The following is a 20708-nucleotide window of genomic DNA, read 5'->3' on the forward strand; positions in this document are numbered from 1 at the left end:
CCAACAGAGAATTGTCACAACTCGAGTAAAATTCAGGGACTACTTTATGTAAATAGAGGAAGAGCTCCTGGTTACTAGAACTGGACCACAGACAGGTGCTGGCTACAAGGCTAACTTGACACCAAGTCCTTCGGCCGAGGAGACTAGAATTCCTTAAATCCCCTAAAATCAGCTGCTCCGGCCCCTAGGATAGGCCGTGGATCCAGGTGGCCAGCTGGTCCAGGGGAGGGCAGAGGGCAGGAGCCTTGCAGGGATATCAAGGCCGATGGCAGTGGCCTTGTATGTTCAAAGCCAAACTTACAAGGCAAGATCTTCCATATTCTGCCTCTGTGATTCTTCCTGTCAGGGCATCTTCATGAGAAGAGATGATTATCTTCCCCCTTGTTCACTAGAGAATTCTGTTGTTACCCCTTCGCTCTCAAACTAAAGATGACCTATGAGGCTTTGTCCAGTTTTGCTCTTCATATTAACTTGTAGAGTCTCGTGTCCATTCTACAGGTTGAGTTGGACATTTCCTTGTATTTACTACTGTTGCCAGAGACCAGGGAAAGGTCAGCACCACCACCGAGATTTCCTCTCCCAGCAGCCTGGGCAAATCACCACTTCCAAGTAGGAAATGAGAGAGAAACACACTCTGGCAGCGGGACAATGTCATCATTGGTTGTTTAACTCTTGTTACCAGTATAGTTTTATTTCTTGGGGGAAGAGTGTTGACCTAGAAATTAAGAGACATGGGTATTTACCTGTCCTGTTAATTTTTACTTTTTCTCTGCCTCTCAAGTTGGCTGTGATAAAATCTGTGCCCACCTCCCTGCCCAGGACACATGAGGCGATATGGGTAAGACAATTTGGTGCCCTTTGAAAACAGATAGGCAGTGTGGCTAGTAAGTTTCCTGAGCTCCCCAGCAGACTTAGCAGCAAAGTGCAGAGTGTGTTTATCCTTGATTGACAATTATGCTTTAAAATAAGGGCAATTCTCTTTTTGCTTAGTGTCTCCTTCTCAGCCACCAAGTTTTTCTACAGTCTTCTCATTTGAGGGAAGTTCAGGGGTCATTTCTGGAAGGATGGGGATACTGCAAGGTCACATTTTTCCACATCTCTTTCTCAATCCAAACCAACAGCATTCATGCAATGAGAGAGTCGATCTTGGATAAACCAGCCCAGGTTCACAAGAGTGGTCACATTTCACATACGTACTTCACAAGCAGAACACTTCAGCATGACATAAGATTCAGGCCACAAAAAAATGTATTATTACAAGTGTAAGTTGTTGTAAAGAATTAAATTATGCTGCAAAATAATCAGATGTTATTTTATCTTGAAGACATTTTAATTTCAATTAAATGTCAGGAAGCAAATTAAATCCAAAGTAAAGCTTAACCTAAAATTATGTCTGAAGGCTGGGTCTTTGAGACCAACGGGAATGTGGCTAGAGTTTATTTTTATTTCTTTTAAACACTGTAGGCAGCAGCGTTATTGAAAAAAGCCCCTACAGAAGAGTGTGACGATAGTTCGGCCGTTCACAGTAATGAATCATCTTGCAGCTTGCCATCTATTCTGAATGACAGTAGTGGAATAAAGGAAGCGAAACCCACTCTATGGCTCAACAGTGTTCTTACAAGGGAACAAGGTAACTGTTGTTAAAGGGTCTGTCCACAGCAAAAACGCATTCAGAGTCAACGCAAACACCCTTTCTCAAGGTGTACCTATAAAAAAGCAGACTCAAGAACACTTCTAATTTTAATATGTATAATATGTTATTTGTTTTATACCACCTTCCAATAAATATATGTTTTCATTCAGTCTAACAGGAATAGGAAACCTAATTGTAGATCTGCTGTCCTGCTGAATTTCCAATAAAATAAGTTTTTATAAATTGAAATCTTAACAGGACTAAGCACTTGGCAGTAGATAATTATTATCATCCCACAAAGATGAAGATGATTCTATGAAAATGAGTCCATCAAGTACTTCACATAGAGTACTGTGAAGTTTTTGATATCACTTAATAGAATTTACTCATAATTGGTAAACATTCTTTTTAATTATAATAGAACCTTTTATAAGTTTAAACAGATGATTAAGAATCAGAGTTTATGCCCCCCAAAACTTAATAACCAATTTTTAGTATCCAGAAATTGTGATTATTATTTTTTTTTAAAGATTTTATTTATTTATTTTTCCCCCCAAAGCCCCAGTAGATAGTTGTCTGTCATAGCTGCACATCCTTCTAGTTGCTGTATGTGGGACGCGGCCTCAGCATGGCCGGAGAAGCGGTACGTCGGTGCGCGCCCAGAATCCGAACCCGGGCCGCCAGCAGCGGAGCGCGCGCACTTAACCGCTAAGCCACGGGGCCGGCCCGAAAATTGTGATTATTTTAACGTTATTGTTAAGACATGCCAATAAACCGCTATAATGTATTCCCAAGAGAGCTATGAGTTGCTCAGGATATATTCAGAAGCTGATACACATGCACAGGATTTGAGGCTCGCTTGTTTTAAGCCCCAGTCAAATTTGATAGATGTCAGGCTAAATCATTTTGCATGAAAGCAACATAGAGATACCTTAGTTTTAGAATAGGTTTCTTTTTAGGAACAGTACTATTTCAGACAAGAAATAAACTAAGCAAAGAAAGGAGGTGGGGAAGCAGTGAAAATAAAAGGAATGGCAGTTAAGAAAAAAAAAAAAGCAAAGGCCTATTCCGTAAATATAACCTTGAAATACACTTTTATTATCTTGTGTTTGATTTTTAGACGTTTCAAGTGGCTGCGGAGACGAGAGCAAGGAAGAGAGCATGGCAGCAAAGATTCCAATCACAGGTAAAGTTATGGTTGCCTAAGAGTTTCAAACACAGGATTCAACCTTGTTTTATAATCAGAACATTCTAGGTTAGTGGTGTGTGGACTCTGCTAAGAGCAAGTATATTCAACTACTACGTGCTGGAGGGGACGATTAATTGTAAGAGCATGATGTGTGCGCTTACATTAGCAGAAACTGAGGTGGAAAATAAGCATGCCTATTGAATTCTTCATGATCATGTTACACAGTTACACGTGTGAGCACCCCATCACATAGCCTTTCAGCACCTGCGTCTGTGTGACAACGTCAGTCTCCGTGGGGAACACCAGTCAGTGTGTGGCCAACTACAGCTGTTTCTGATTTTACTCTTTTCTTTCCTGTGATAATTGAATGTGTCTCATTAAAATAAGAGCAGGAAAAAAAAAAAATGCCAGACAAGAAGCTTGCTTGTGCCTCAGTTACAAAGCCCATGTGATAATTTAAAAATTTTAGCAGTAACGTTTCATCAAGACCTATTAAGATTTCTGCACATGTATTACGCTTGTTTAGCTGGAATCTGAATATCATTACATTTTTAGTTTTAGAATATCAACAGCAGCAATGAGTATTCTGAACAGAGTTCTATTTGTCATACGTCTAAATTTACTAGGATCTTATTTTGTAAAGTGGTACACTACTTCATTATAAATTCAAAGGTCTGACTTTAAATATTTATACAAGTAACCACACCACTGCACTGCGGTACTGAGGCATGCATCTGCATATGTGGTCGTTTTGTTGTTTATAAGCGGAAAAGAATAGCTTTCTTTTATGACAATACAATTCATAGCCTGATGATTAATTTTTTAAACTCATGTTTCTGTGATGAACTCTGGTTTTGAAAAAAGAGTTTATAATAGAGCAATTATTGTATATATTCTGCATCAGATAATATTTCATTCCGAAATACAGAGGTTTTCTTTTCTTTTAAACATTTTCCCAGTGATATGTTTATTGCATTTTTATTCTTCATTTTGAGAAAACTCTGGTAGCGTTCCCTCTTTATTTTTTTGTTAGTAGAAGTGTAGATGATCCCAAATTGCAGATAATCAAGAAGTCATTTGGAGACTTTTCTCTTGCATTTATCTTTGAATGCAGAAGTATCTAATGACCTCTGAATTTATTTCAGTTAAAATTATAAAGACTTATTGGAGAGAAACCAGGAAGTGATCTCGTTGCCCATTCTTGCTTCTCTTTTCAGTATTCTTTCCAGTCATTCCCTGCTGTGAGCAGATGACTGTCCTCAAAATTAGTGCAAACGTTATTTTCTCATAGACTTTCTTTGTAAGAGAAGAGATAGTTAAGTACTGGAGTTTCAAATCTTTCTTTTTTTCTTGTAGAAAGAGGTGTGATGTGCCTAGAAATAATAAGGGCTATTTACCATTAAGATTTTTAAAGAAATTTTAATTCCAACAACCTACCATCAGTCAATTAATAGTTGGCAGTTTTAAAAAAATGCTTTGTGGGGCCAGCCCGGTGGCGTAGTGGTTAAGTTTGCACGCTCTGCTTTGGCGGCCCGGGGTTCATGGGTTCAGATCCTGGGCGCGGACCTACACCCTGCTCATCAAGCCATGCTATGGAGGCATCCTACATACAAAATAGAGGAAGATTGAGAAAGATGTTAGCTCAGAGACAATCTTCCTCAAACAAAAAGAGGAAGATTGGCAACAGATGTTAGCTCAGGGCCAATCTTCCTCACCAAAAAAAAAAAAAAAAAAGAAATAAAGAAAAAAATCCTTTGTGCCTGTTGCATGCCAAAGTTTTAGACATATAAAATAACTTGGGAGATATAAAAATAAACTTTCAAAGCCATTTACTTTGAGCATTTCCATTCTGTCCTCGCCACCATACTCTCTTTCTTCTTTGCTCCCCACCCGCTGGACTTCCCATGAAATTAATGTTTGAGGGCCTCATGTGCCTTGACTCTTTAATGCTGTTGTCATGTCTGTGATTGAAACTACTTTGCTCTCTAAGTTCTTTTTTCCCCAGTTTTTTAAATTGAGATATAATTGACATATAACATTGTAATAGTTTAATCTCTAAGTTCTTGACCATTATCTCTTTATTAAATCTTTGTGTCTTTGGCATAATTATTGGAGATTTGGCCTTGGTAGAGTAAAGCAGGTATATAGTTTGATTTAAGATAGAGTCTGGGGCCAGCCCAGTGGCGCAAGTGGTTAAGTACGCGCGCTCCACTGTGGCAGCCCAGGGTTCTCAGGCTCAGATACCGGGAGTGTACCGACGCACTGCTTGTCAAGCCATGCTGTGGCAGCATCCCATATAAAGTAGAGGAAGATGGGCATGGATGTTAGCTCAGGGCCAATCTTCCTCAGCAAAAAAAAGAGGAGGATTGGCATGGGATGTTAGCTCAGGGCTGAGCTTCCTCACAAAGAAAAAAAAAAAAGATAGACTCTGCCTCCCCCTTTATAATAGTTTTATTGAGACTTTCCTGTTTTATGGGCTGCATTCCTTCTAGAATATTCCAAAGAAAAGGAATATTCCAGAGGCTGTTCTCAGGGTTGAGGGGATGTTGCAATTGAGCCTGGGCTTTGGCATCAGCCGTCAGTGTCAGCATTTTACTCCCTGCTCTATTTCTCCACCTCCCTGAGCCTCTGTACTGGGAAAGCAGACATACCACCTGGCAAGATGGTCTTAAAGTTTACATGAGATCGTGTGTGTGCAAGTGCCAGGCGTGTACTACACACTCAATACATGTAAGCTGCGATTTATAATAATAATATTCATGTGAATGTTAGTAGTAGTATTGATCTTCTGCACTGGCCCCACAGTCCCCAGTTTTTCAAACCAATGCCATCTAGTTAAAAGGAATCTCACAAAGCAAACTCAAAGAGGAAAAGAAGCAGGGGGCTGGGGGTACAGTGCCACAGAAAGCATAATCCTGAGACGAGTCTTGGAAAGGCATCTGAACACCACCTTCTGAATTGCGGTAGCCACTTGGGACCAAGACTCGCCCAAGCCCTGTGCTGCCATAATTCCTCCTAGACAGTGCTTCCCAGTGGTACCGCTAAATTAGTTTCTGCAAGAAATTTCCACTTAAGAACTCAATTGATGATTTGAATCCAGAAGGATATTTACCCCATCAAAAAGGAATCTTGAGGAGAGTTGCATGATATTTTTGGAACTTCTAATTAGTCCCGTGGAGAAACCCTTAGAGAAGAATCACAACAACGTGGTGCAGTGGCTCCTGGGGCTCTCACTGGTCAAGGCCCAGCATCTCTGCCTGTGAGTGCCTGTGTGCCATAACTCTTACAGGCTCACAGGTGAGGGCGTTGCAGGGCACACGGTTCCCAGGCGACAGTCCTCCCCTGCTGTGCCGCCTCACCGTGTGGACGGGCGGATGCAGCGTTTCCCCAAGCGTGTTCTGTGCAGGCTCCACCCCGAAAATGCTTCAGGGAATACACATTCTCTGACCAAATCCCGCATAATCGCGCTCTCCCTCTGCAACATGCACAGTGCAGGGAGCACGTTGAAAACTTTTAGACTTTCAGTAAATGACCCATTTAAAGGTGTGAACTTAAAGTTTCAAATAATTATCTTCTATTTGAAAATGGAATCCTTCCTATGAACAGCCAACAGAATTAATATTCTGTGGAACATGTTTTGGGAAATATACACAGATATACACAGAATGTTTTTTAAAACCTTGAGTCTAATGAGGGCACCAGTATTCTTAATACCCTAAAATTATCGTCAACGTTTTCCCATGAGTCCTTTTTGTGGGAATCTCCCTTGTGGATGAGATTGCTTTATAATGAAGCTTTGGCTACTTTAGTGTAACTAAACCCAGTTGATGTTATGATTGAAAGTTACTTGTTAAAGCTGCTTCCTGAATTGACGAATTGACGACCAGCATGTTCCAGTAGTGAGTTTGGACAGTCCAGAAGTGCTCTTCTTTAGTGTGGGTCCTTCTGCGTGACTATTTGCTTTACAGCCGTCTCAGAGGAGATGTAGTAGAGAAAGACACCGAAGTGAACCCAGGCAGGCACCAGGAGTTTGGGCAGAATGGAGGGGAAGCTCTGAATGATGAGGGCCCTGGGGAAGTTTAACCTGAGAAGGGTACAAAAGCTATCTTTAAATATTTGCGAGGCCTCCACGTACAAGACAGAACGTTGATCAAGCGTAATTTTAGAGTCTCTCAGGGGGCTCTGTGTGTGAGTGGTGCAGGGAAGGAATTCACAGCTCAGTAATGGAAGAACTTTCTAGCTCTTCTTTGAGGCAAAACCAAGCTGAGTGTCTTCCAGGTATAAGATTCTGTGCTGGGTGCTTGAACCATGGCAGGAACCTACTCTCTAGAGGGACACTGTGGAAGGAATTCTTGTTTCTGGAACTGACGTTCCTTCTAATGCTAAGAGACTGTGATTCTCATTCCATATGAAAGAAGTCAAATGTGCCAATATTCTCATTTCTTTATTTCCCTTTCTTATTTGCTTATCACTTCCAAACATAGGTCTCCTTGGCAGAGGGGCTCATCCTTAAAGAGTTTGCTGTCACTCTGAAGGCATCTGCTTTGTTAATCATTTGCAGAGTGTTGGTTTCATAAGTTGAGCTCCTGCAATCTGTGCTAAGATTTACATAGAAACCCTCCCGTACACAGACCCACACACACAACCAGAATAAATATTCCCACAGCCTGTATGATCTGTTGTTGTTAACACAATCTACCCCTTTCATTAGTCTGGTTGTTCACAGTGAAGAATTAAGGTAGAAATCAAAGAATAATTTTGATATCTATGAATGTGTGGTTTTCTCCCTATAATAGATAGTATATCATTTGCATGTATATTACACCTTTACTTTGGCTAAGTCCTGGGAATAAGACTGGGTCCTTGCCCCTCCTAAGTCTTCATCATCTCTGATCCTCACAACAGTCCTGTGGGGTAAACATTAGGGACCCATTCTACAGTCAGTCCAACAGAAACTTAGGAAGGTTGAGTCCTGCTCAAGGCCATATAGCTAGTGTGTTGGATCTTGAATCGAACTCAAACTTCAAGATTTAATCCCTGAACTCCTTCTGTTCCACCAGCCTGCTGCTTTCGTTTTACAAGAGAGGCGACTGCATCAAGGTGTCTGGATTAATTAAACATCAGTGTATATCATCACAAAAGATGAGCTCCACAAGGATGCTTTGCGAGTGATGATGAGCGAAGCTATACCTTTCCTTTCTCTCGTGTTAGGCCTAGAGAGGTGGGCACTTGCAAGGATTTCCGAGTATGGATTTTGCCAGGAGGTGTGTGTGCCCTTTATACAGCGGGGCGAGCCTGAGTACACGTGCAGGACTAGAATACTCAGGTCAGTGCTTCCCTGGAACACTTAGACCAGGATTAAAGCCATGCTTATCTAGATTATGAGGGAAAATCTCATCTGAACTACTTATACCCCCAAGTGAAATTTCCCACGTTGGCAATTTTATTTGTATTCATACTGAATTTACCTCTGAGAGTGAAGTGAGTTTTAGTTTTAGCAAGTGACACAGGTTATGCTAAATGTCATAGAAACCCGTCACCTGACACGGTATCTGGCACACAACACAGTGGGCACTCAGTTTGTCAAACGAATGAATAAAAACGAGTTGGAATCCAAAGATTAAGGAGTTTCCTTAAATGCTTGTTGATTCAGGCCAGAACGCTGTCTCTTTCACTCAGTCACTCTACCAATACTTTCCCCACCCCACGTGCCCATCCTGGCAAAACTCATCTCCTTAAGCTCCGTGTGAAAAGGGCTCTCAGCTTTTATCTGAAGAGGATTAAGCCTCTAAGAATGTCCATTCAGCCTCTCATTCTTTTGACTCCTATTCTCTCGGTCAAGCTGTGTTGAAAGTGGTTGCCTGACAGTGCCGTTTCTCACTGATATTCTTTGGCAAGCTGAAATATTCAATGTCATACTAAGGTATGTCCATTTAGAAGCTGTGAGGGAGGTCAGCCACTTGGGGTTCTGGGCAGTGCTTCTCAAAACGTTATTGCTTGAGTTTTACATCAAATTGGAAAAGGCTGGGAACATACAATAGCCAGGTTGTCATTGGTGACTGGATTTACCCTGGGAGAGAAGACTGTGGTGACAACGTTGGACGCCAGAGTACAGTGGCGTAACACTCCACTAAGGAGACTTTACTAAGAATGTGTCTCACCTGTCCTGTCCCAGAAATGCACGAGGATCAGGAAAGACGTGTTACCTGCCAAGCCTGGGAGCCCCAACTCGTGCAAAACCAGGGGAACCATCTCATGCTGCTGGATTGTCCATTGCAGTCCCTGTGGCCCTGTCTCTGTGGTAGATGTCAGGCTGCTGGGGCTTCCCCTTTGCTGCTACAGCAAAGCGTCTTCACTCATGACATTACAGGGCGGTGGTGTTTGTTTAACATGGTCAGTAAAGAATGAAAGGCACCTTTCTGAAGAGTGTTTTCGATTGGTTGCTCCTGCATTCAAGGAAATTAATTCATAAATGCCTAGAGAAATTCTCCTTGGTCGTTGACAGTAGAATCCTGGGTGGATACCTATGCCCCAGCCACACCCTTGACCAGTTACATCAGAACCTCTAGGGGTGGGGCTCAGGCATCAGTCTTTTATAACACCCCCAGGTGACTCCCCAGGTTTGAGAACCATGGAGCAGGGGGTCTCAAAGCTGAAAGAGCCTTTGTAGGTCATGTTGTGAAACACCTTCATTTTATGCAAGAGACTCAAGTGGGGAGAGAAGAGGTTGGGCTTCAGATACTTTAATAAAATCGAGGATCACGAAGTGTATTATTTTCCTAGGGCTATTGTAACAAAGTACCACAAACTTAAAACAACAGAAATGTATTCTCTCCCAGTTCTGGATGCCAGAAGTCTAAACCAAAGGCCAGCAGTGCCGTGCTCCTGAAGGCTCTAGGGGAGAAGGCTTCCTTGCCTGTTGCAGCTTCTGGTGGCTCTCAGTTTGTGACAGCTTGACTTCAGTCTCTGCCTCCATCAGCACATCACCTTCTTTTCTGTCTCTGTGTCCACTCTTCCTGTCAGGATGCCTGTCATTGGATTTAGGGCCCACCACAAATCTAGGATGATTTCATCTTGAGATCCTTAACTAATTACATCTGCAAAGAACCTATTTCCAAATAAGGTCACATTCTGAGGTTCTGGGTGGACATGAATTTTAGGGGAGACATCATTCAACCCACTGTAGGGGGTGAAGAGAGATTTCTTCATATTTTACATTTCTAACATCTAGTTCATCTTATACATTGATTATTCCTGACCCTACTATAATGCTAATGATAATATTATTGTCTTTATTTCTGATTCTTCTCATTATATAAATCATTGAATGCAAATTGCTAAAAATATTGTTTTTAAAAATATTTAATTATGCCAATAAAATATAGCTTCCTGATCAAGATTACTCAATCTTTGAAAAGTTCAAGATTGCATGACTTGGAGAGTTAAAAATTCCCCTCCCATGGCTGAACAATGTTAAGTGGCAGGCACTATGGTTATAAATTTACATATGAAGTAATACCAGCGGAACTGTTCAGTTCAGTTTTGGAACATTCGTTAAAGTTCAGTTACAAGCCTGACATTTATTTTCAAGTGTAATTGTTGAATTACTCCGTAGAAATTAAGAATGTGATGTAAATTTTTTTTTTTAACTGAGGAAGATTCACCCTGAGCTAACATCTGTTGCCAATCTTCCTCTTGTTTTTGCTTGAGGAAGGCTAGCCCTAGGCTAACATCTGTGCCAGTCTTCCTCTATTTTGTATGTGGGTCGCCGCCACAGCATGGCTGACAAGTTGTATAGGTTGGTACCCAGGATCCGAGCCTGCGAACCCAGGCTGCCGAAGCGGAGCATGCCGAACTTAACCACTATGCCATAGGGCTGGCCCCTAAATATTTATTTTCTGAAGCAGCTTCAGGCAACTCATGTGAAGTAGGAGTTTCTCTTCTCTGTACATCAGCAGTCTCTGAGAGCACAGAGAAACCTTGGCAATAGATTTACAGGCCCACAACACTGGGGGAGTGGAGTTTATTGCAGAAAGTCTGGACATGAAAAGTGATTCTCGTCATGGATCCAACCTATGTATTTCAGGTTCACATTGACTTATGGCCTTTGAAAAAAATCCTAAATATAGATGAGTTTTCTGTATTTTCAGAATTGTGAAGGCACCCATATCCTAATATTTTCTTGTTTTCATTTGAGCAGATTACTAGACAAATGACTTCTGGATTTTCAGTGATAATATTTATCTTTAGAATTAATTTTAGAAATATATGTCACAATTTTTATTTTATTTTACAAAAATGACTGCTGCATCAGCAACACATCTAGTAACAGTGTGGAAAAAAATTTGCATGGGTGTAGAAATATGTGAAAAGTAACAGCACTGGGAAACTCAGTGGACAGAAAATACTTTTCAAATTTAATTTTTAAATTTCTACATACTTCCTATAGGAATAGTAATTCCCCTTCCTTACTCAAAGATGCCCAGTTCTTTGTTGGTTCAAGGTTGTTTTTCTATTTGTAGTGATGGTATTGTTTGCATCTCCCTTTGTTACTCCTTTTCCGGGCCCAACTTTTCTTTCTTTCATTAGGGATTTCTGCGCAAGCCAGAGGCAGATTCTCTGCCTGGAGACACCCCTAGAGGCTGGTGAACCCTGCCTCTCTCTGGTTCTTGTAATGAGTTGTTAAAAGCACTTTTTCATCAAATATTTTCTTTTTCTTTTTCTTTCTAGATTTAGAAATATTTTAGCAGGTGTACATTTGCATATAAAAGAGAATAAAAGATAAGAAGTTGAGGCTTTTTCTTTCTTCCCTCCTCAACATCATCTCTCTCCTATCTCCCTTTATTCAGCATGTTTTCGCTTTCCTTCTCTGGCTGTTTCCATTTTCTAGACACGAAATGCATATCCAAAAAAAAAAAAAAAACAATCTCAGTGATTCTTCACCACTTTGTAGGAAGATAGATGATTGGGTTTGGCTGGCTTATGTAACAAAGTAGGGAAAAACATATTTATCTCTTTGTGTCATCAGTCTGGAATTAATAGCCAAGGATGGATTTTAACCCCCGGACTCCTTTATTTTATGTTTTAAATTGCAATATTTTCTACTTTTTAAATTAAATCTTGACACAGATTTGAGTGTATAATAGATGCTTGACTGAGAGATCCAGAACTGAAAGCTTGAGCATGCAGATATATTTGTTTCTGTGTGTACCAGAACATTCTAATTGACAATAATTGTATTCTTTAGAAATATTTGTTTTATCTAATTATACGCACTTCTCAATAATTTTCTGAGAGTTTGACATGACTAATGAGCGGAAACGTTTCTCTGGAGTTCTCAGTCACAGGCTGGAAAGTAAAGCCTTAAGGGGCTACCTAGTCCTCGAATTTGCAGACTTAGGGTTTACTTGCAGTTGAGAAGACTCAAGTCTTTTCTCCTTGGAACTGGAGGAACTCAGCCCCCACTTGTCTATAGCAGGCTGATTTGAACTCTAGACTTGTTACTTTTGCTCTTTTGTTCGTTCATTCATTTCGTAACTATAAATCTGCAGGGCAATACAGTGCAGCTTTGAACTGCTTGATTCTTCACTATCCTTCTTCCTTCTAGGAGAGCCTGGGCCTGAGTTACCAGAAACTTCATGCCCGTAGCTTTGCCTACTTGACTTATGAAGTTGGCGTCCTGGCCAAGACCTCTAGGCTTTTCCAGGAGGAGGTCTGAATTGTTCGAGTGCCCCTAGCAAGACGTAGACTCTTGCCTCCAAAGAGTCTGAAGCCTGGTCTATTTGATACAAGCAGCTACTTAAAAACCTCCACACAGCTCTTGCAGCCTGCCTTGATAGTGTGTTCCCGGGTCTCTCAGCTCTGTCAACTACGGAAGCTTTTGCTAACATCTAGCTTATATCCCTTGGCTGAAGTTTTTCTCCGAGTGTTCTTGTGCCACTTTTAGGGAACACAGAAAAAATTGCTCACCACCATCTAGTTTCGAGGTTTCCAATGTGTTCTGTTTGGCCTGTGCAGTGTTGCATTTTTTTTTTTTAAGAAAGGCAGGAGTCTGGCAAGACTAGGCCCACTTTCCCACCTGGCAGCAGTTGGCTGTAGCCGGAGAACAGCTGTCCCCCCTGGCCAGGCATGTGCTCTCCAGCTGGCCAGACTCACTTCTCTGTGCTACCTGCTTGGCCCCAGAGCATCTGCATTTATAATCCTGCCCTGTCCAATCTATGCAATTTCTGTTCTTAAACCCTCTTCCCTTGTTTCTACGCAGGCTATGTAGCCTTTATCCTCTCATTGTTATTTTTTAACCAAACCTTAATTTTGTTTTTCCTTTTTGGGTTGTTTCCCAGTCCTTCAAATGTTTTGTGCAGCTCTTCTGACTAAAACAGGGGTGACTGAGGGTGTGATACATGCCATGGGAGAATGACCACAGCTCTGAGCATCTGCTGCCCGACACAGACCTCCTGTTAGACAGCAGCACCTGCCGCCTGCTCCAACCCCTCTGGCTGGTTTGGTGTCTTGGTCCTGCCTCAGTTAGTGTTTCTTCCTCCAAGTGAATACACTTAATCCTTTCACCTTTTAAACTTCACTTTGCCCTTAAACCACACGAGGAAGCATGCATCGGGGATGGGAGCAGGCCATGTGCCCAGCAGTCCTCAGCTTGATTTTGCCAACCCTCTATTACTTAGGTCAGGGCGGCTATGTCCCAGATAAAAATTGTCCGGGTGAGCTTCACTGACTTTCCGCTTAGAGAAGGGCTACAGAAGGTTTAAAGATCAAATACCAGTAAGGAGCTATGGCTGGGAAGCGGGGTGGGCTCTGGGAGAACGAGACTGGAGAGACAAGCTACATCCCTCCAAAACTGTGTACGGTTGAAAGCAGACTCAGGGCAGCCTTGAAGGGAAAGGCCAGTTACAGAGTCCAAGTCCTTCAAGAAGCAAGGGAAGGGTAGATCCTACAATTCCTCACCCACAAGAAAAGAAACTTTGTAACTATGTATGGTGACTGATGTTAACTAACTGTGGTGATCATTTCACAATATGTACAAATATTGGATCATTATGTTGCATACCTGAAACTAATATAATGCTGTATGTTGATTATACTTCAATTAAAAAAAAAGAATAAGAGGAAGGAAGAGAAGGAAACCAGAATGGAAAGTGTGTGGAACATGGAAATGGCCTTTCTTTTCCAGAGTGGTAAAATAAAATGGTCCCTTGCTGCTAATGTGAATTCACTTCACATTCCTCCTTTGCTAGACTCAGACCAGTGATAATATCCGTACTGTCCTATATTTGGACAGAATACTTAATCCTCCCAAATGTGAAATTAACTCACAACTACTAGCTTTATATTTTTCACGAAAATCTTCTCCTAAAAATAAAAGGCACGTGTTTTCTGAGGAGCAGGAGAGCCAGCTCACTGGAGTCAGATGATTTACCTCACAACAATAGATGAGAGGAAAGCCTAACTCCAGCTTCCAGCTGCCAGGAGCCTTTGTTTACCAAGAAGCTACTCTTTTTTTCTTTTCCTATTCTTTTTTTTTTTTAACTTTTATCTTTGCTCTCTTTTCCTTGACCAAGTCAGTATAATTGAGTGCAGAAATAGCATATGGTCATTATGATCTGGACTTGTATCCTAAAAGCTGAAAAACTTTTTGGTTGATCTTTATAGAATAAAAACAAAACAGAACATTTTTACCTCTTTTACAGTGATTCCTTACCTTTTTAGAATTCTTTGATTTTATTGATACTTCTCCTCTCCCAAAAGTACCTTACCACAAATCTGAAGTAATATAGGTAGTAGGACTGACAGGAGAGTGTTATGATGCTGTCCTAGGACAGTGGGACTAATCTACAGCAAGAAACACTTTCTGTCCTAGGCCAGTACCCAACACATATACACAAGTTATGCAAAACAGTACTTTCCCCTTCTGCATGCATGACATCTGGTGTTTTCTTTATTAAATTTGTCAAAATACTAGTTCAGGTTTGCCCAACTAATATCACAATCCAGCAATGTTAAAAAGTGTTGCCTTAGGATTTATTATTTTCAGAGTTGAGTCCCTGATCTGTACATATTTTAACTATATAGCATTTAATATTTCAAAATATGATGCTCATTTTAAGTACTTATTTTTATCTTGATTGATTCTCAGTAGGGCAAGATAAGTTACATTTGTATTCGTCAGTGTGACGGTAGTTTTAATCCAGTAATAAGGGGCTCATGGTTAAGTTCTTAAATTGAACCAGCAAAAGCAGGAAAGCAGTGATTGCCAGCCTCCGGTGCTGACAGCAGGAGTCCTTTTGTTTGTGGCCATGTTGGAGATGTGGACGTGGATGCTGTTTTGTTATGTCTGTGCTAAAACTCTATTTCTCCAGCCTCTCTTTCATCCAGGCATCCTTGAGCCTTGAGGTAATGGGAAAGTTGTGTCTCTCAGGTTCTTTACGTGATCATTATTTATTGTTTTTCCCAACAGTCTTCCCCACTTTAACTTACAGCAGACACTGTTAACAGTCCTGCAGGGTAAGGGTGTCCTGTGGGTGCCCAGGCTGCTGCTGACCCCTCTGGGGCACCTGGCTTTGCTCCCTGCAGATGCTCTTCTCTGTCCCTACGATGAGCCTGGTTAGATTTTCTCAGCGGTGGGTCCCCCAGCTCATCCTGCTGCCGCCTCCCCTTCCTGACCTTCCCGCCCCTCACTCAGCCCAGAGACCCCACACTCGAATGTGCAAGCCTGAGGGCCAGGGCAGCGTGTGCTGCAGAGGACCAGCTGCCCAACCAAGGCAGTCAGTTATGTGTCTTCTGATTCATTCCTGTAGCCGCTTCTGCAAGGCCTGGACTGGAGAGAAACCATTTTACTGTGAGTTGAACCTATCCACAGACCCACTCAAAATAATGACTAGAATTTGGCCACCTCAAATACATTCATACAACTTGACTTCGAGTCTTGAAACCTGGGTTCAACTAAATTGTTTTTCGTTTGTTTGTTTTCAGAGTTTCTAAAAAGGGACAGTTCAAAAAACTAATTTGCATGCATTTGAAAAGTGTTAACATCGTAGGAGGAATTCAAGAAACTTGTTTCTAGGTAGTAGAAAATTCAGTATTTCTGTGTATTTTTTTCACACCTAAAGCAGTTAATAACAATTTAGCAATATCATATATCCAATCAGTGTTCAGTCAGGAGCCAAGCAGATATCTTTTCAGTTGATGTTTTTTGATGAGTAGCCAAACTGTGCCATTGCACTGCATTTGGCTCATATGTCTCTTAAGTAGCGTCACCATATAATTTATTGTCTAAATTAGGAAACTTTTGATTAACAAAAGACAACTCTATTAATTATTATGCTGGGACAACAGGCAGAAACCTGAATTGTCATGGACAAATTCTACTTTTTATTTTAATTGTGGTAAAAAATACATAACTTTAAATTTACCATCTTAACTGTTCTTAAGTGTGCAGCTCAGTAGTGTTAAGTATATTCACATTGTTGTGCAACAGATCTCTAGAACTTTTTCATCTTGCAATACTGAAACACTATACCCACTAAACACTAATACTCCCTCCCCCTTCTTCCCAGCCCTTAATAACCACCTTTCCACTTTCTGTTTCTATGATTTTGACCACTTTTGTTACTTCATATGAGTGGAATCATACAGTACTTGGCCTCTTGTGACTGGCTTATTTCGCTTAGTATAAGGTCCTCAGGGTTCATCTACACTGTAGTATGTGACAGGATTTCCTTCTTTTTAAAGGCTGCATAATATTCCATTGTATGTACATGCCACATTTTCTTTATCCATTCAACTACTGATGGACATTTGGGTTGCTTCCACCTCTTGGCCATTGTGGAAAATGCTGTGATGAACAAGGGTGTGCCAATAACTCTTTGAGATCCTGTTTTTAGTTCTTTTGGATATATACCCAGAGTGGATTGCTGGATCATATAGTAATTCTATTTTTAATTTGTTGAGGAAGCTCCATACTGTTTTCCCTAATAGCTACACCCACCAGCAGTGCACAAGAGTTCCGATTTGTCCACATCCTCCACAACGCTGATTTTCTGTTCTTTTGATAGTGGCCATCCTGATGGGTGTGAGGTGATATCTCATTGTGGTTTTGATTTACGTTTCCCTGGTGATTAGTGATTTTGAGCATCTTTTCATGTGCTTATTGACCATTTGTATATGGAGAAATGTCTATTCAAGCACTTTGCCCATTTTTAATCGGGTTATTTGATTTTTGTTATTGTTGTCGAGTGGTAGAAGTTCCTTATATATTCTGGATATTAACCCATTTTCAAATATATGATTTCAGTTATTTTCTCCCATTGTGTAGGTTGCCTTTTCACTCTGTTGATTGTTTCCTTTGACATGCAAAAGTTAAGTTTGAGATAGTCCTGTGTGTCTATTTTTAATTTTGTTGACTGTGCTTTTGGTGTCATATCCAAGAAATCGTTGCCAAAACCAATGTCCTGAAGCTTTTCTCCTATGTTTTCTTCTGGGAATTTAATAGTTTTCAGTCTTATGTTTAAGTCTTTAACCCTTTTTGAGTTGATTTTGTGTATGGTATAAGGTAAGGGTCCAACTTCATTCTTTTGCATGTGGATATCCAGTTATCTGTGCCTTTTTTTAAATCTGTAGAAACAAAAGCCTACCAGTTGCTGAAGTGGTCTACCCTTCAGGATAATACAAATCAAACTGAAGACAGGTTCCAAAAGGCAGATGCTTCTGCATCACAACTGTCAGGTAAGTGAGCAGATTCAGCACTCACAGCCAGTGTCTAGGTGACCCAAGGCAGCAGCTAGTGCTGTGCTCAGGGAAGGGTGGTCATTCTTTGAAAGTTTCTGGAGTTTGCTTTGTAATAAGCTATCACTGGATCAGAATCAGCCAGTACTTTTTCAGTCCTTAACAAACAAGAATTTGGAAGAGTCTTCTCTCCTGGATATGTGCCAGCCCTGGCATGGCGATGGTCCTTACAGGCCCTTGGATTATACCTGGCATGTCATGATAGTAACTTGTCACTAAGTACCACAGGAGACACCCCAAATTCTTTCTTTTCCCACATCTTCCAGTTTCTTAATCATCAATGGGGAACATCATCCTGGGCTATTTTCCCTCACCAGAATGTTGGAAAACTTTGGGCTTTTTAAATGAAAAGACTGTAAATCCCAGTAAAGCTAAATTTTAAGCTTAAGTGTAGTTCCTTCAATCTAGGATTTTTGTTTTAATTGTAATTTTCTTTGTTTTCCTATACTTTATTGCATTTTTATTATTTTCATTGGTTTTTATTTTATTACACCTTTTTTTAGTATGTCACTTCAGCTCCCTTTGTGAAAATAAATGGATTCATACAGAAGGAAGTACACCTTAGTCACTTCCTTATCCTTACATAAACCACCATTCCATAATTTCACCCATCAGAATGAACAGTGATCTCTTAACATCACATAATTCCCAGGCCATATCCAGATTTCCCAATTGTCTCAAAGATGTCTATATCAGACAGGCATTTTTTCGAGGGACATATGGTGCATTAGACTTAGCTGTCTGTCTTCAGAGAGCTATTTCCTAGATAATATTAGTGTTAGAATTGGTTGCTGCAAAATTCTGTTATTTTGGTTGTTTTGAGGATTCAGTGAGCCACTGCAGGCGAAATGCCCAGCACAGGGCCTGTTAGAGAGCAGCCCTCAGCGACTGCTGGCCGCGGTGGTGCTGGGTGTTATGTGAACTCCGCGAATGTGAGACATTGTAGTTGGCTGAGGTATGAAGCAGGGCCTCTGCCCCGATGGAGGGCTTCATCACTTTGGAAAGATGTAGCACTCGTGAGCCCTTAACCGTTTGCTTTTCACCACTTTCTTCACATTTGAGTCACAGAATTAGAATCCAGAGAGATTTAGAAAGTATTTATCCAACCCCCTCATTTCACAAAAGGAGGCGACAAGAGAGTAGCACCTCCCTCAGAGCCTTACAGCCAGTTAGCAGACACACGTGGTTGGAAGGTGACTCCACACATCTATGTTTGGTAAGTTTATTTTATATGGATAGTTAATTGGACAAGTTCAAAGGATGAGTAAATTTGACATAAGTTGTAGTCCCTTGGATGTATATCAAAAATGTTGGGGGCCGGCCTCATGGCTTAGTGGTTAAGTGCGTGTGCTCCGCTACTGGCGGCCCGGTTCGCATCCCGGGCACACACCGACGCACCGCTTCTGCAGCCATGCTGAGGCCGCATCCCACATACAGTAACTAGAAGGATGCGCAACTATGACATACAACTATCTACTGGGGCTTTGGGGGAAAAAAAGAAGGAGGATTGGCAATAGATGTTAGCTCAGAGCCGGTTTTCCTCAGCAAAAAGAGGAGGATTAGCATGGATGTTAGCTCAGGGCTCATCTTCCTCACACACACAAAAAAATGTTGGTACTATTAATATACTAATGATTAATGTATTTGTTTATTAATTTATTCATAAGTGATACTTTATAGGTTGTATAATCAAGCACCCCTAGATTCAGTTCCCTCACTCCACACTCAAATTTACACTATGTGCTTTGCAAGATTCCACATTTTCCTGCGTTGGGATCATAGAAGTCCTTCTGGTGGTGTCAGCCATCTCTGAGGTCAGATACGGCCTCTGGCGTTTAGTTTACGTGTGGTCACACAATACTTTTCACTCTCACTCTCACTCTCTCGCTCTCACTCTGATCCTGGGGACTTCTCTGAGCTCCAAAGAGAAGCAGGAGGCAGGCTGGCAGGGTGGAGGGAAACGGAAGCCATGTACCCCGTGGTTAGCGTACCCCGCTACTGCTGTTACAGGTAGTGGTGAGGATGGGCACCCTGAACTCAGGAGCCACCCCAAATCTGACTATTGAAGAAGCAGTGCATGTTTCAGTTACTTTCTGCATCAGATGTGTTAGGTCTCTGCCTCTGGACCTGTCACTAAGGAAAGCCACTGCCACCTTGCGCCTTCCTTTCCATGTCTGAAAAGGCCTTATGCTGGTAAGCACATGGAAACCCTCTTCAGGCTGAGCACGGACACATTCTTAAGAGAATGGCTTGGCTGCAGAGGTTACATGCAGGCAAGCAGGTTACAGGATAGAAACTCAGCAAATGCCTTTTGCAGAGACACCCATGCACTCTCTATCCGTGATCTCAGGTGACTGCCAGTTAAGAATCAGACTTGAAGCAGAAACATCCAAGGCTGAAGTCACCCAGGGGGCAGAGGTCAAGGATTGCCCTGCACGCTGATAGCATCATGGGAACAGTCTGGTTCCCCTGGCTCCAGGAAAGAGGTGGATTGTGCATCTTCCCCATCAACTTTTTCAGGCTGGTTAAAGAGTGGCCTTGATGGTTTTCAATGGAGATTCAGTCTCTCCTGGGAGATGGAAAAACAGAGGATTTGGCAGAGGGCTTAAGGGTGGGTGGGGTGGGTAACTGTCATCCAGCGGTGTCAGTTATTTCTGAGACCTGGTTCCCAGCACCCATTATTTTGATGATCCCTTGCTGCCCATGTGTTATAACAAGGTGAATTATCCAGTGCATGGTGCTGTAGTAGAGACCCATGTGCTCACATGTGCATCGTGGTCATTTGGAATAGAGCTCTTCGAATGATTTTATTTTTTATTTTTTGTGGCTTCTAAGTATCACCGGAAAACGCTCCACTTCCTTTCAGAGTTCTATCAACATGTTCCTTGCCTCAGAAGCTCCCTGCCTTCTGTGGCTTGAGCAGCATCTTCTCCTGTTGACATTTGTTTCACCAAAGTTATTGTGAGCCCTCTTCTTCACTCGTTGCTGCGTGGTGGCTGACACTCCCTCTCCATGTTTGTGCTTCTCACAGGTTTGAATATTGGCAGCGGTACATTCAGGACAAAGACAACTAACAAAATCGCTTCGGAA

At 41.6% G+C, this 20708-nt stretch overlaps 1 protein-coding gene across 1 annotated transcript in view; it reads left to right on the forward strand.

Moving 5' to 3' along the window:
* The window catches only part of LOC131403896 (centrosomal protein kizuna-like), a 66651-nt gene extending 46560 nt beyond the window's left edge, over positions 1-20091 (forward strand). The window contains 5 exon segments of the mRNA XM_058538127.1: positions 782-838; positions 1465-1630; positions 2754-2819; positions 17454-17558; positions 19969-20091. Of these exon segments, the coding sequence (XP_058394110.1) occupies positions 782-838; positions 1465-1630; positions 2754-2819; positions 17454-17558; positions 19969-20060 (486 nt within the window). The 3' untranslated portion in view covers positions 20061-20091.
* The last annotated feature ends 617 nt before the right edge of the window (positions 20092-20708 follow it).

This window comes from Diceros bicornis, unplaced genomic scaffold (assembly GCF_020826845.1).
Source record: "Diceros bicornis minor isolate mBicDic1 unplaced genomic scaffold, mDicBic1.mat.cur scaffold_95_ctg1, whole genome shotgun sequence".
Lineage (NCBI taxonomy): Eukaryota > Metazoa > Chordata > Mammalia > Perissodactyla > Rhinocerotidae > Diceros > Diceros bicornis.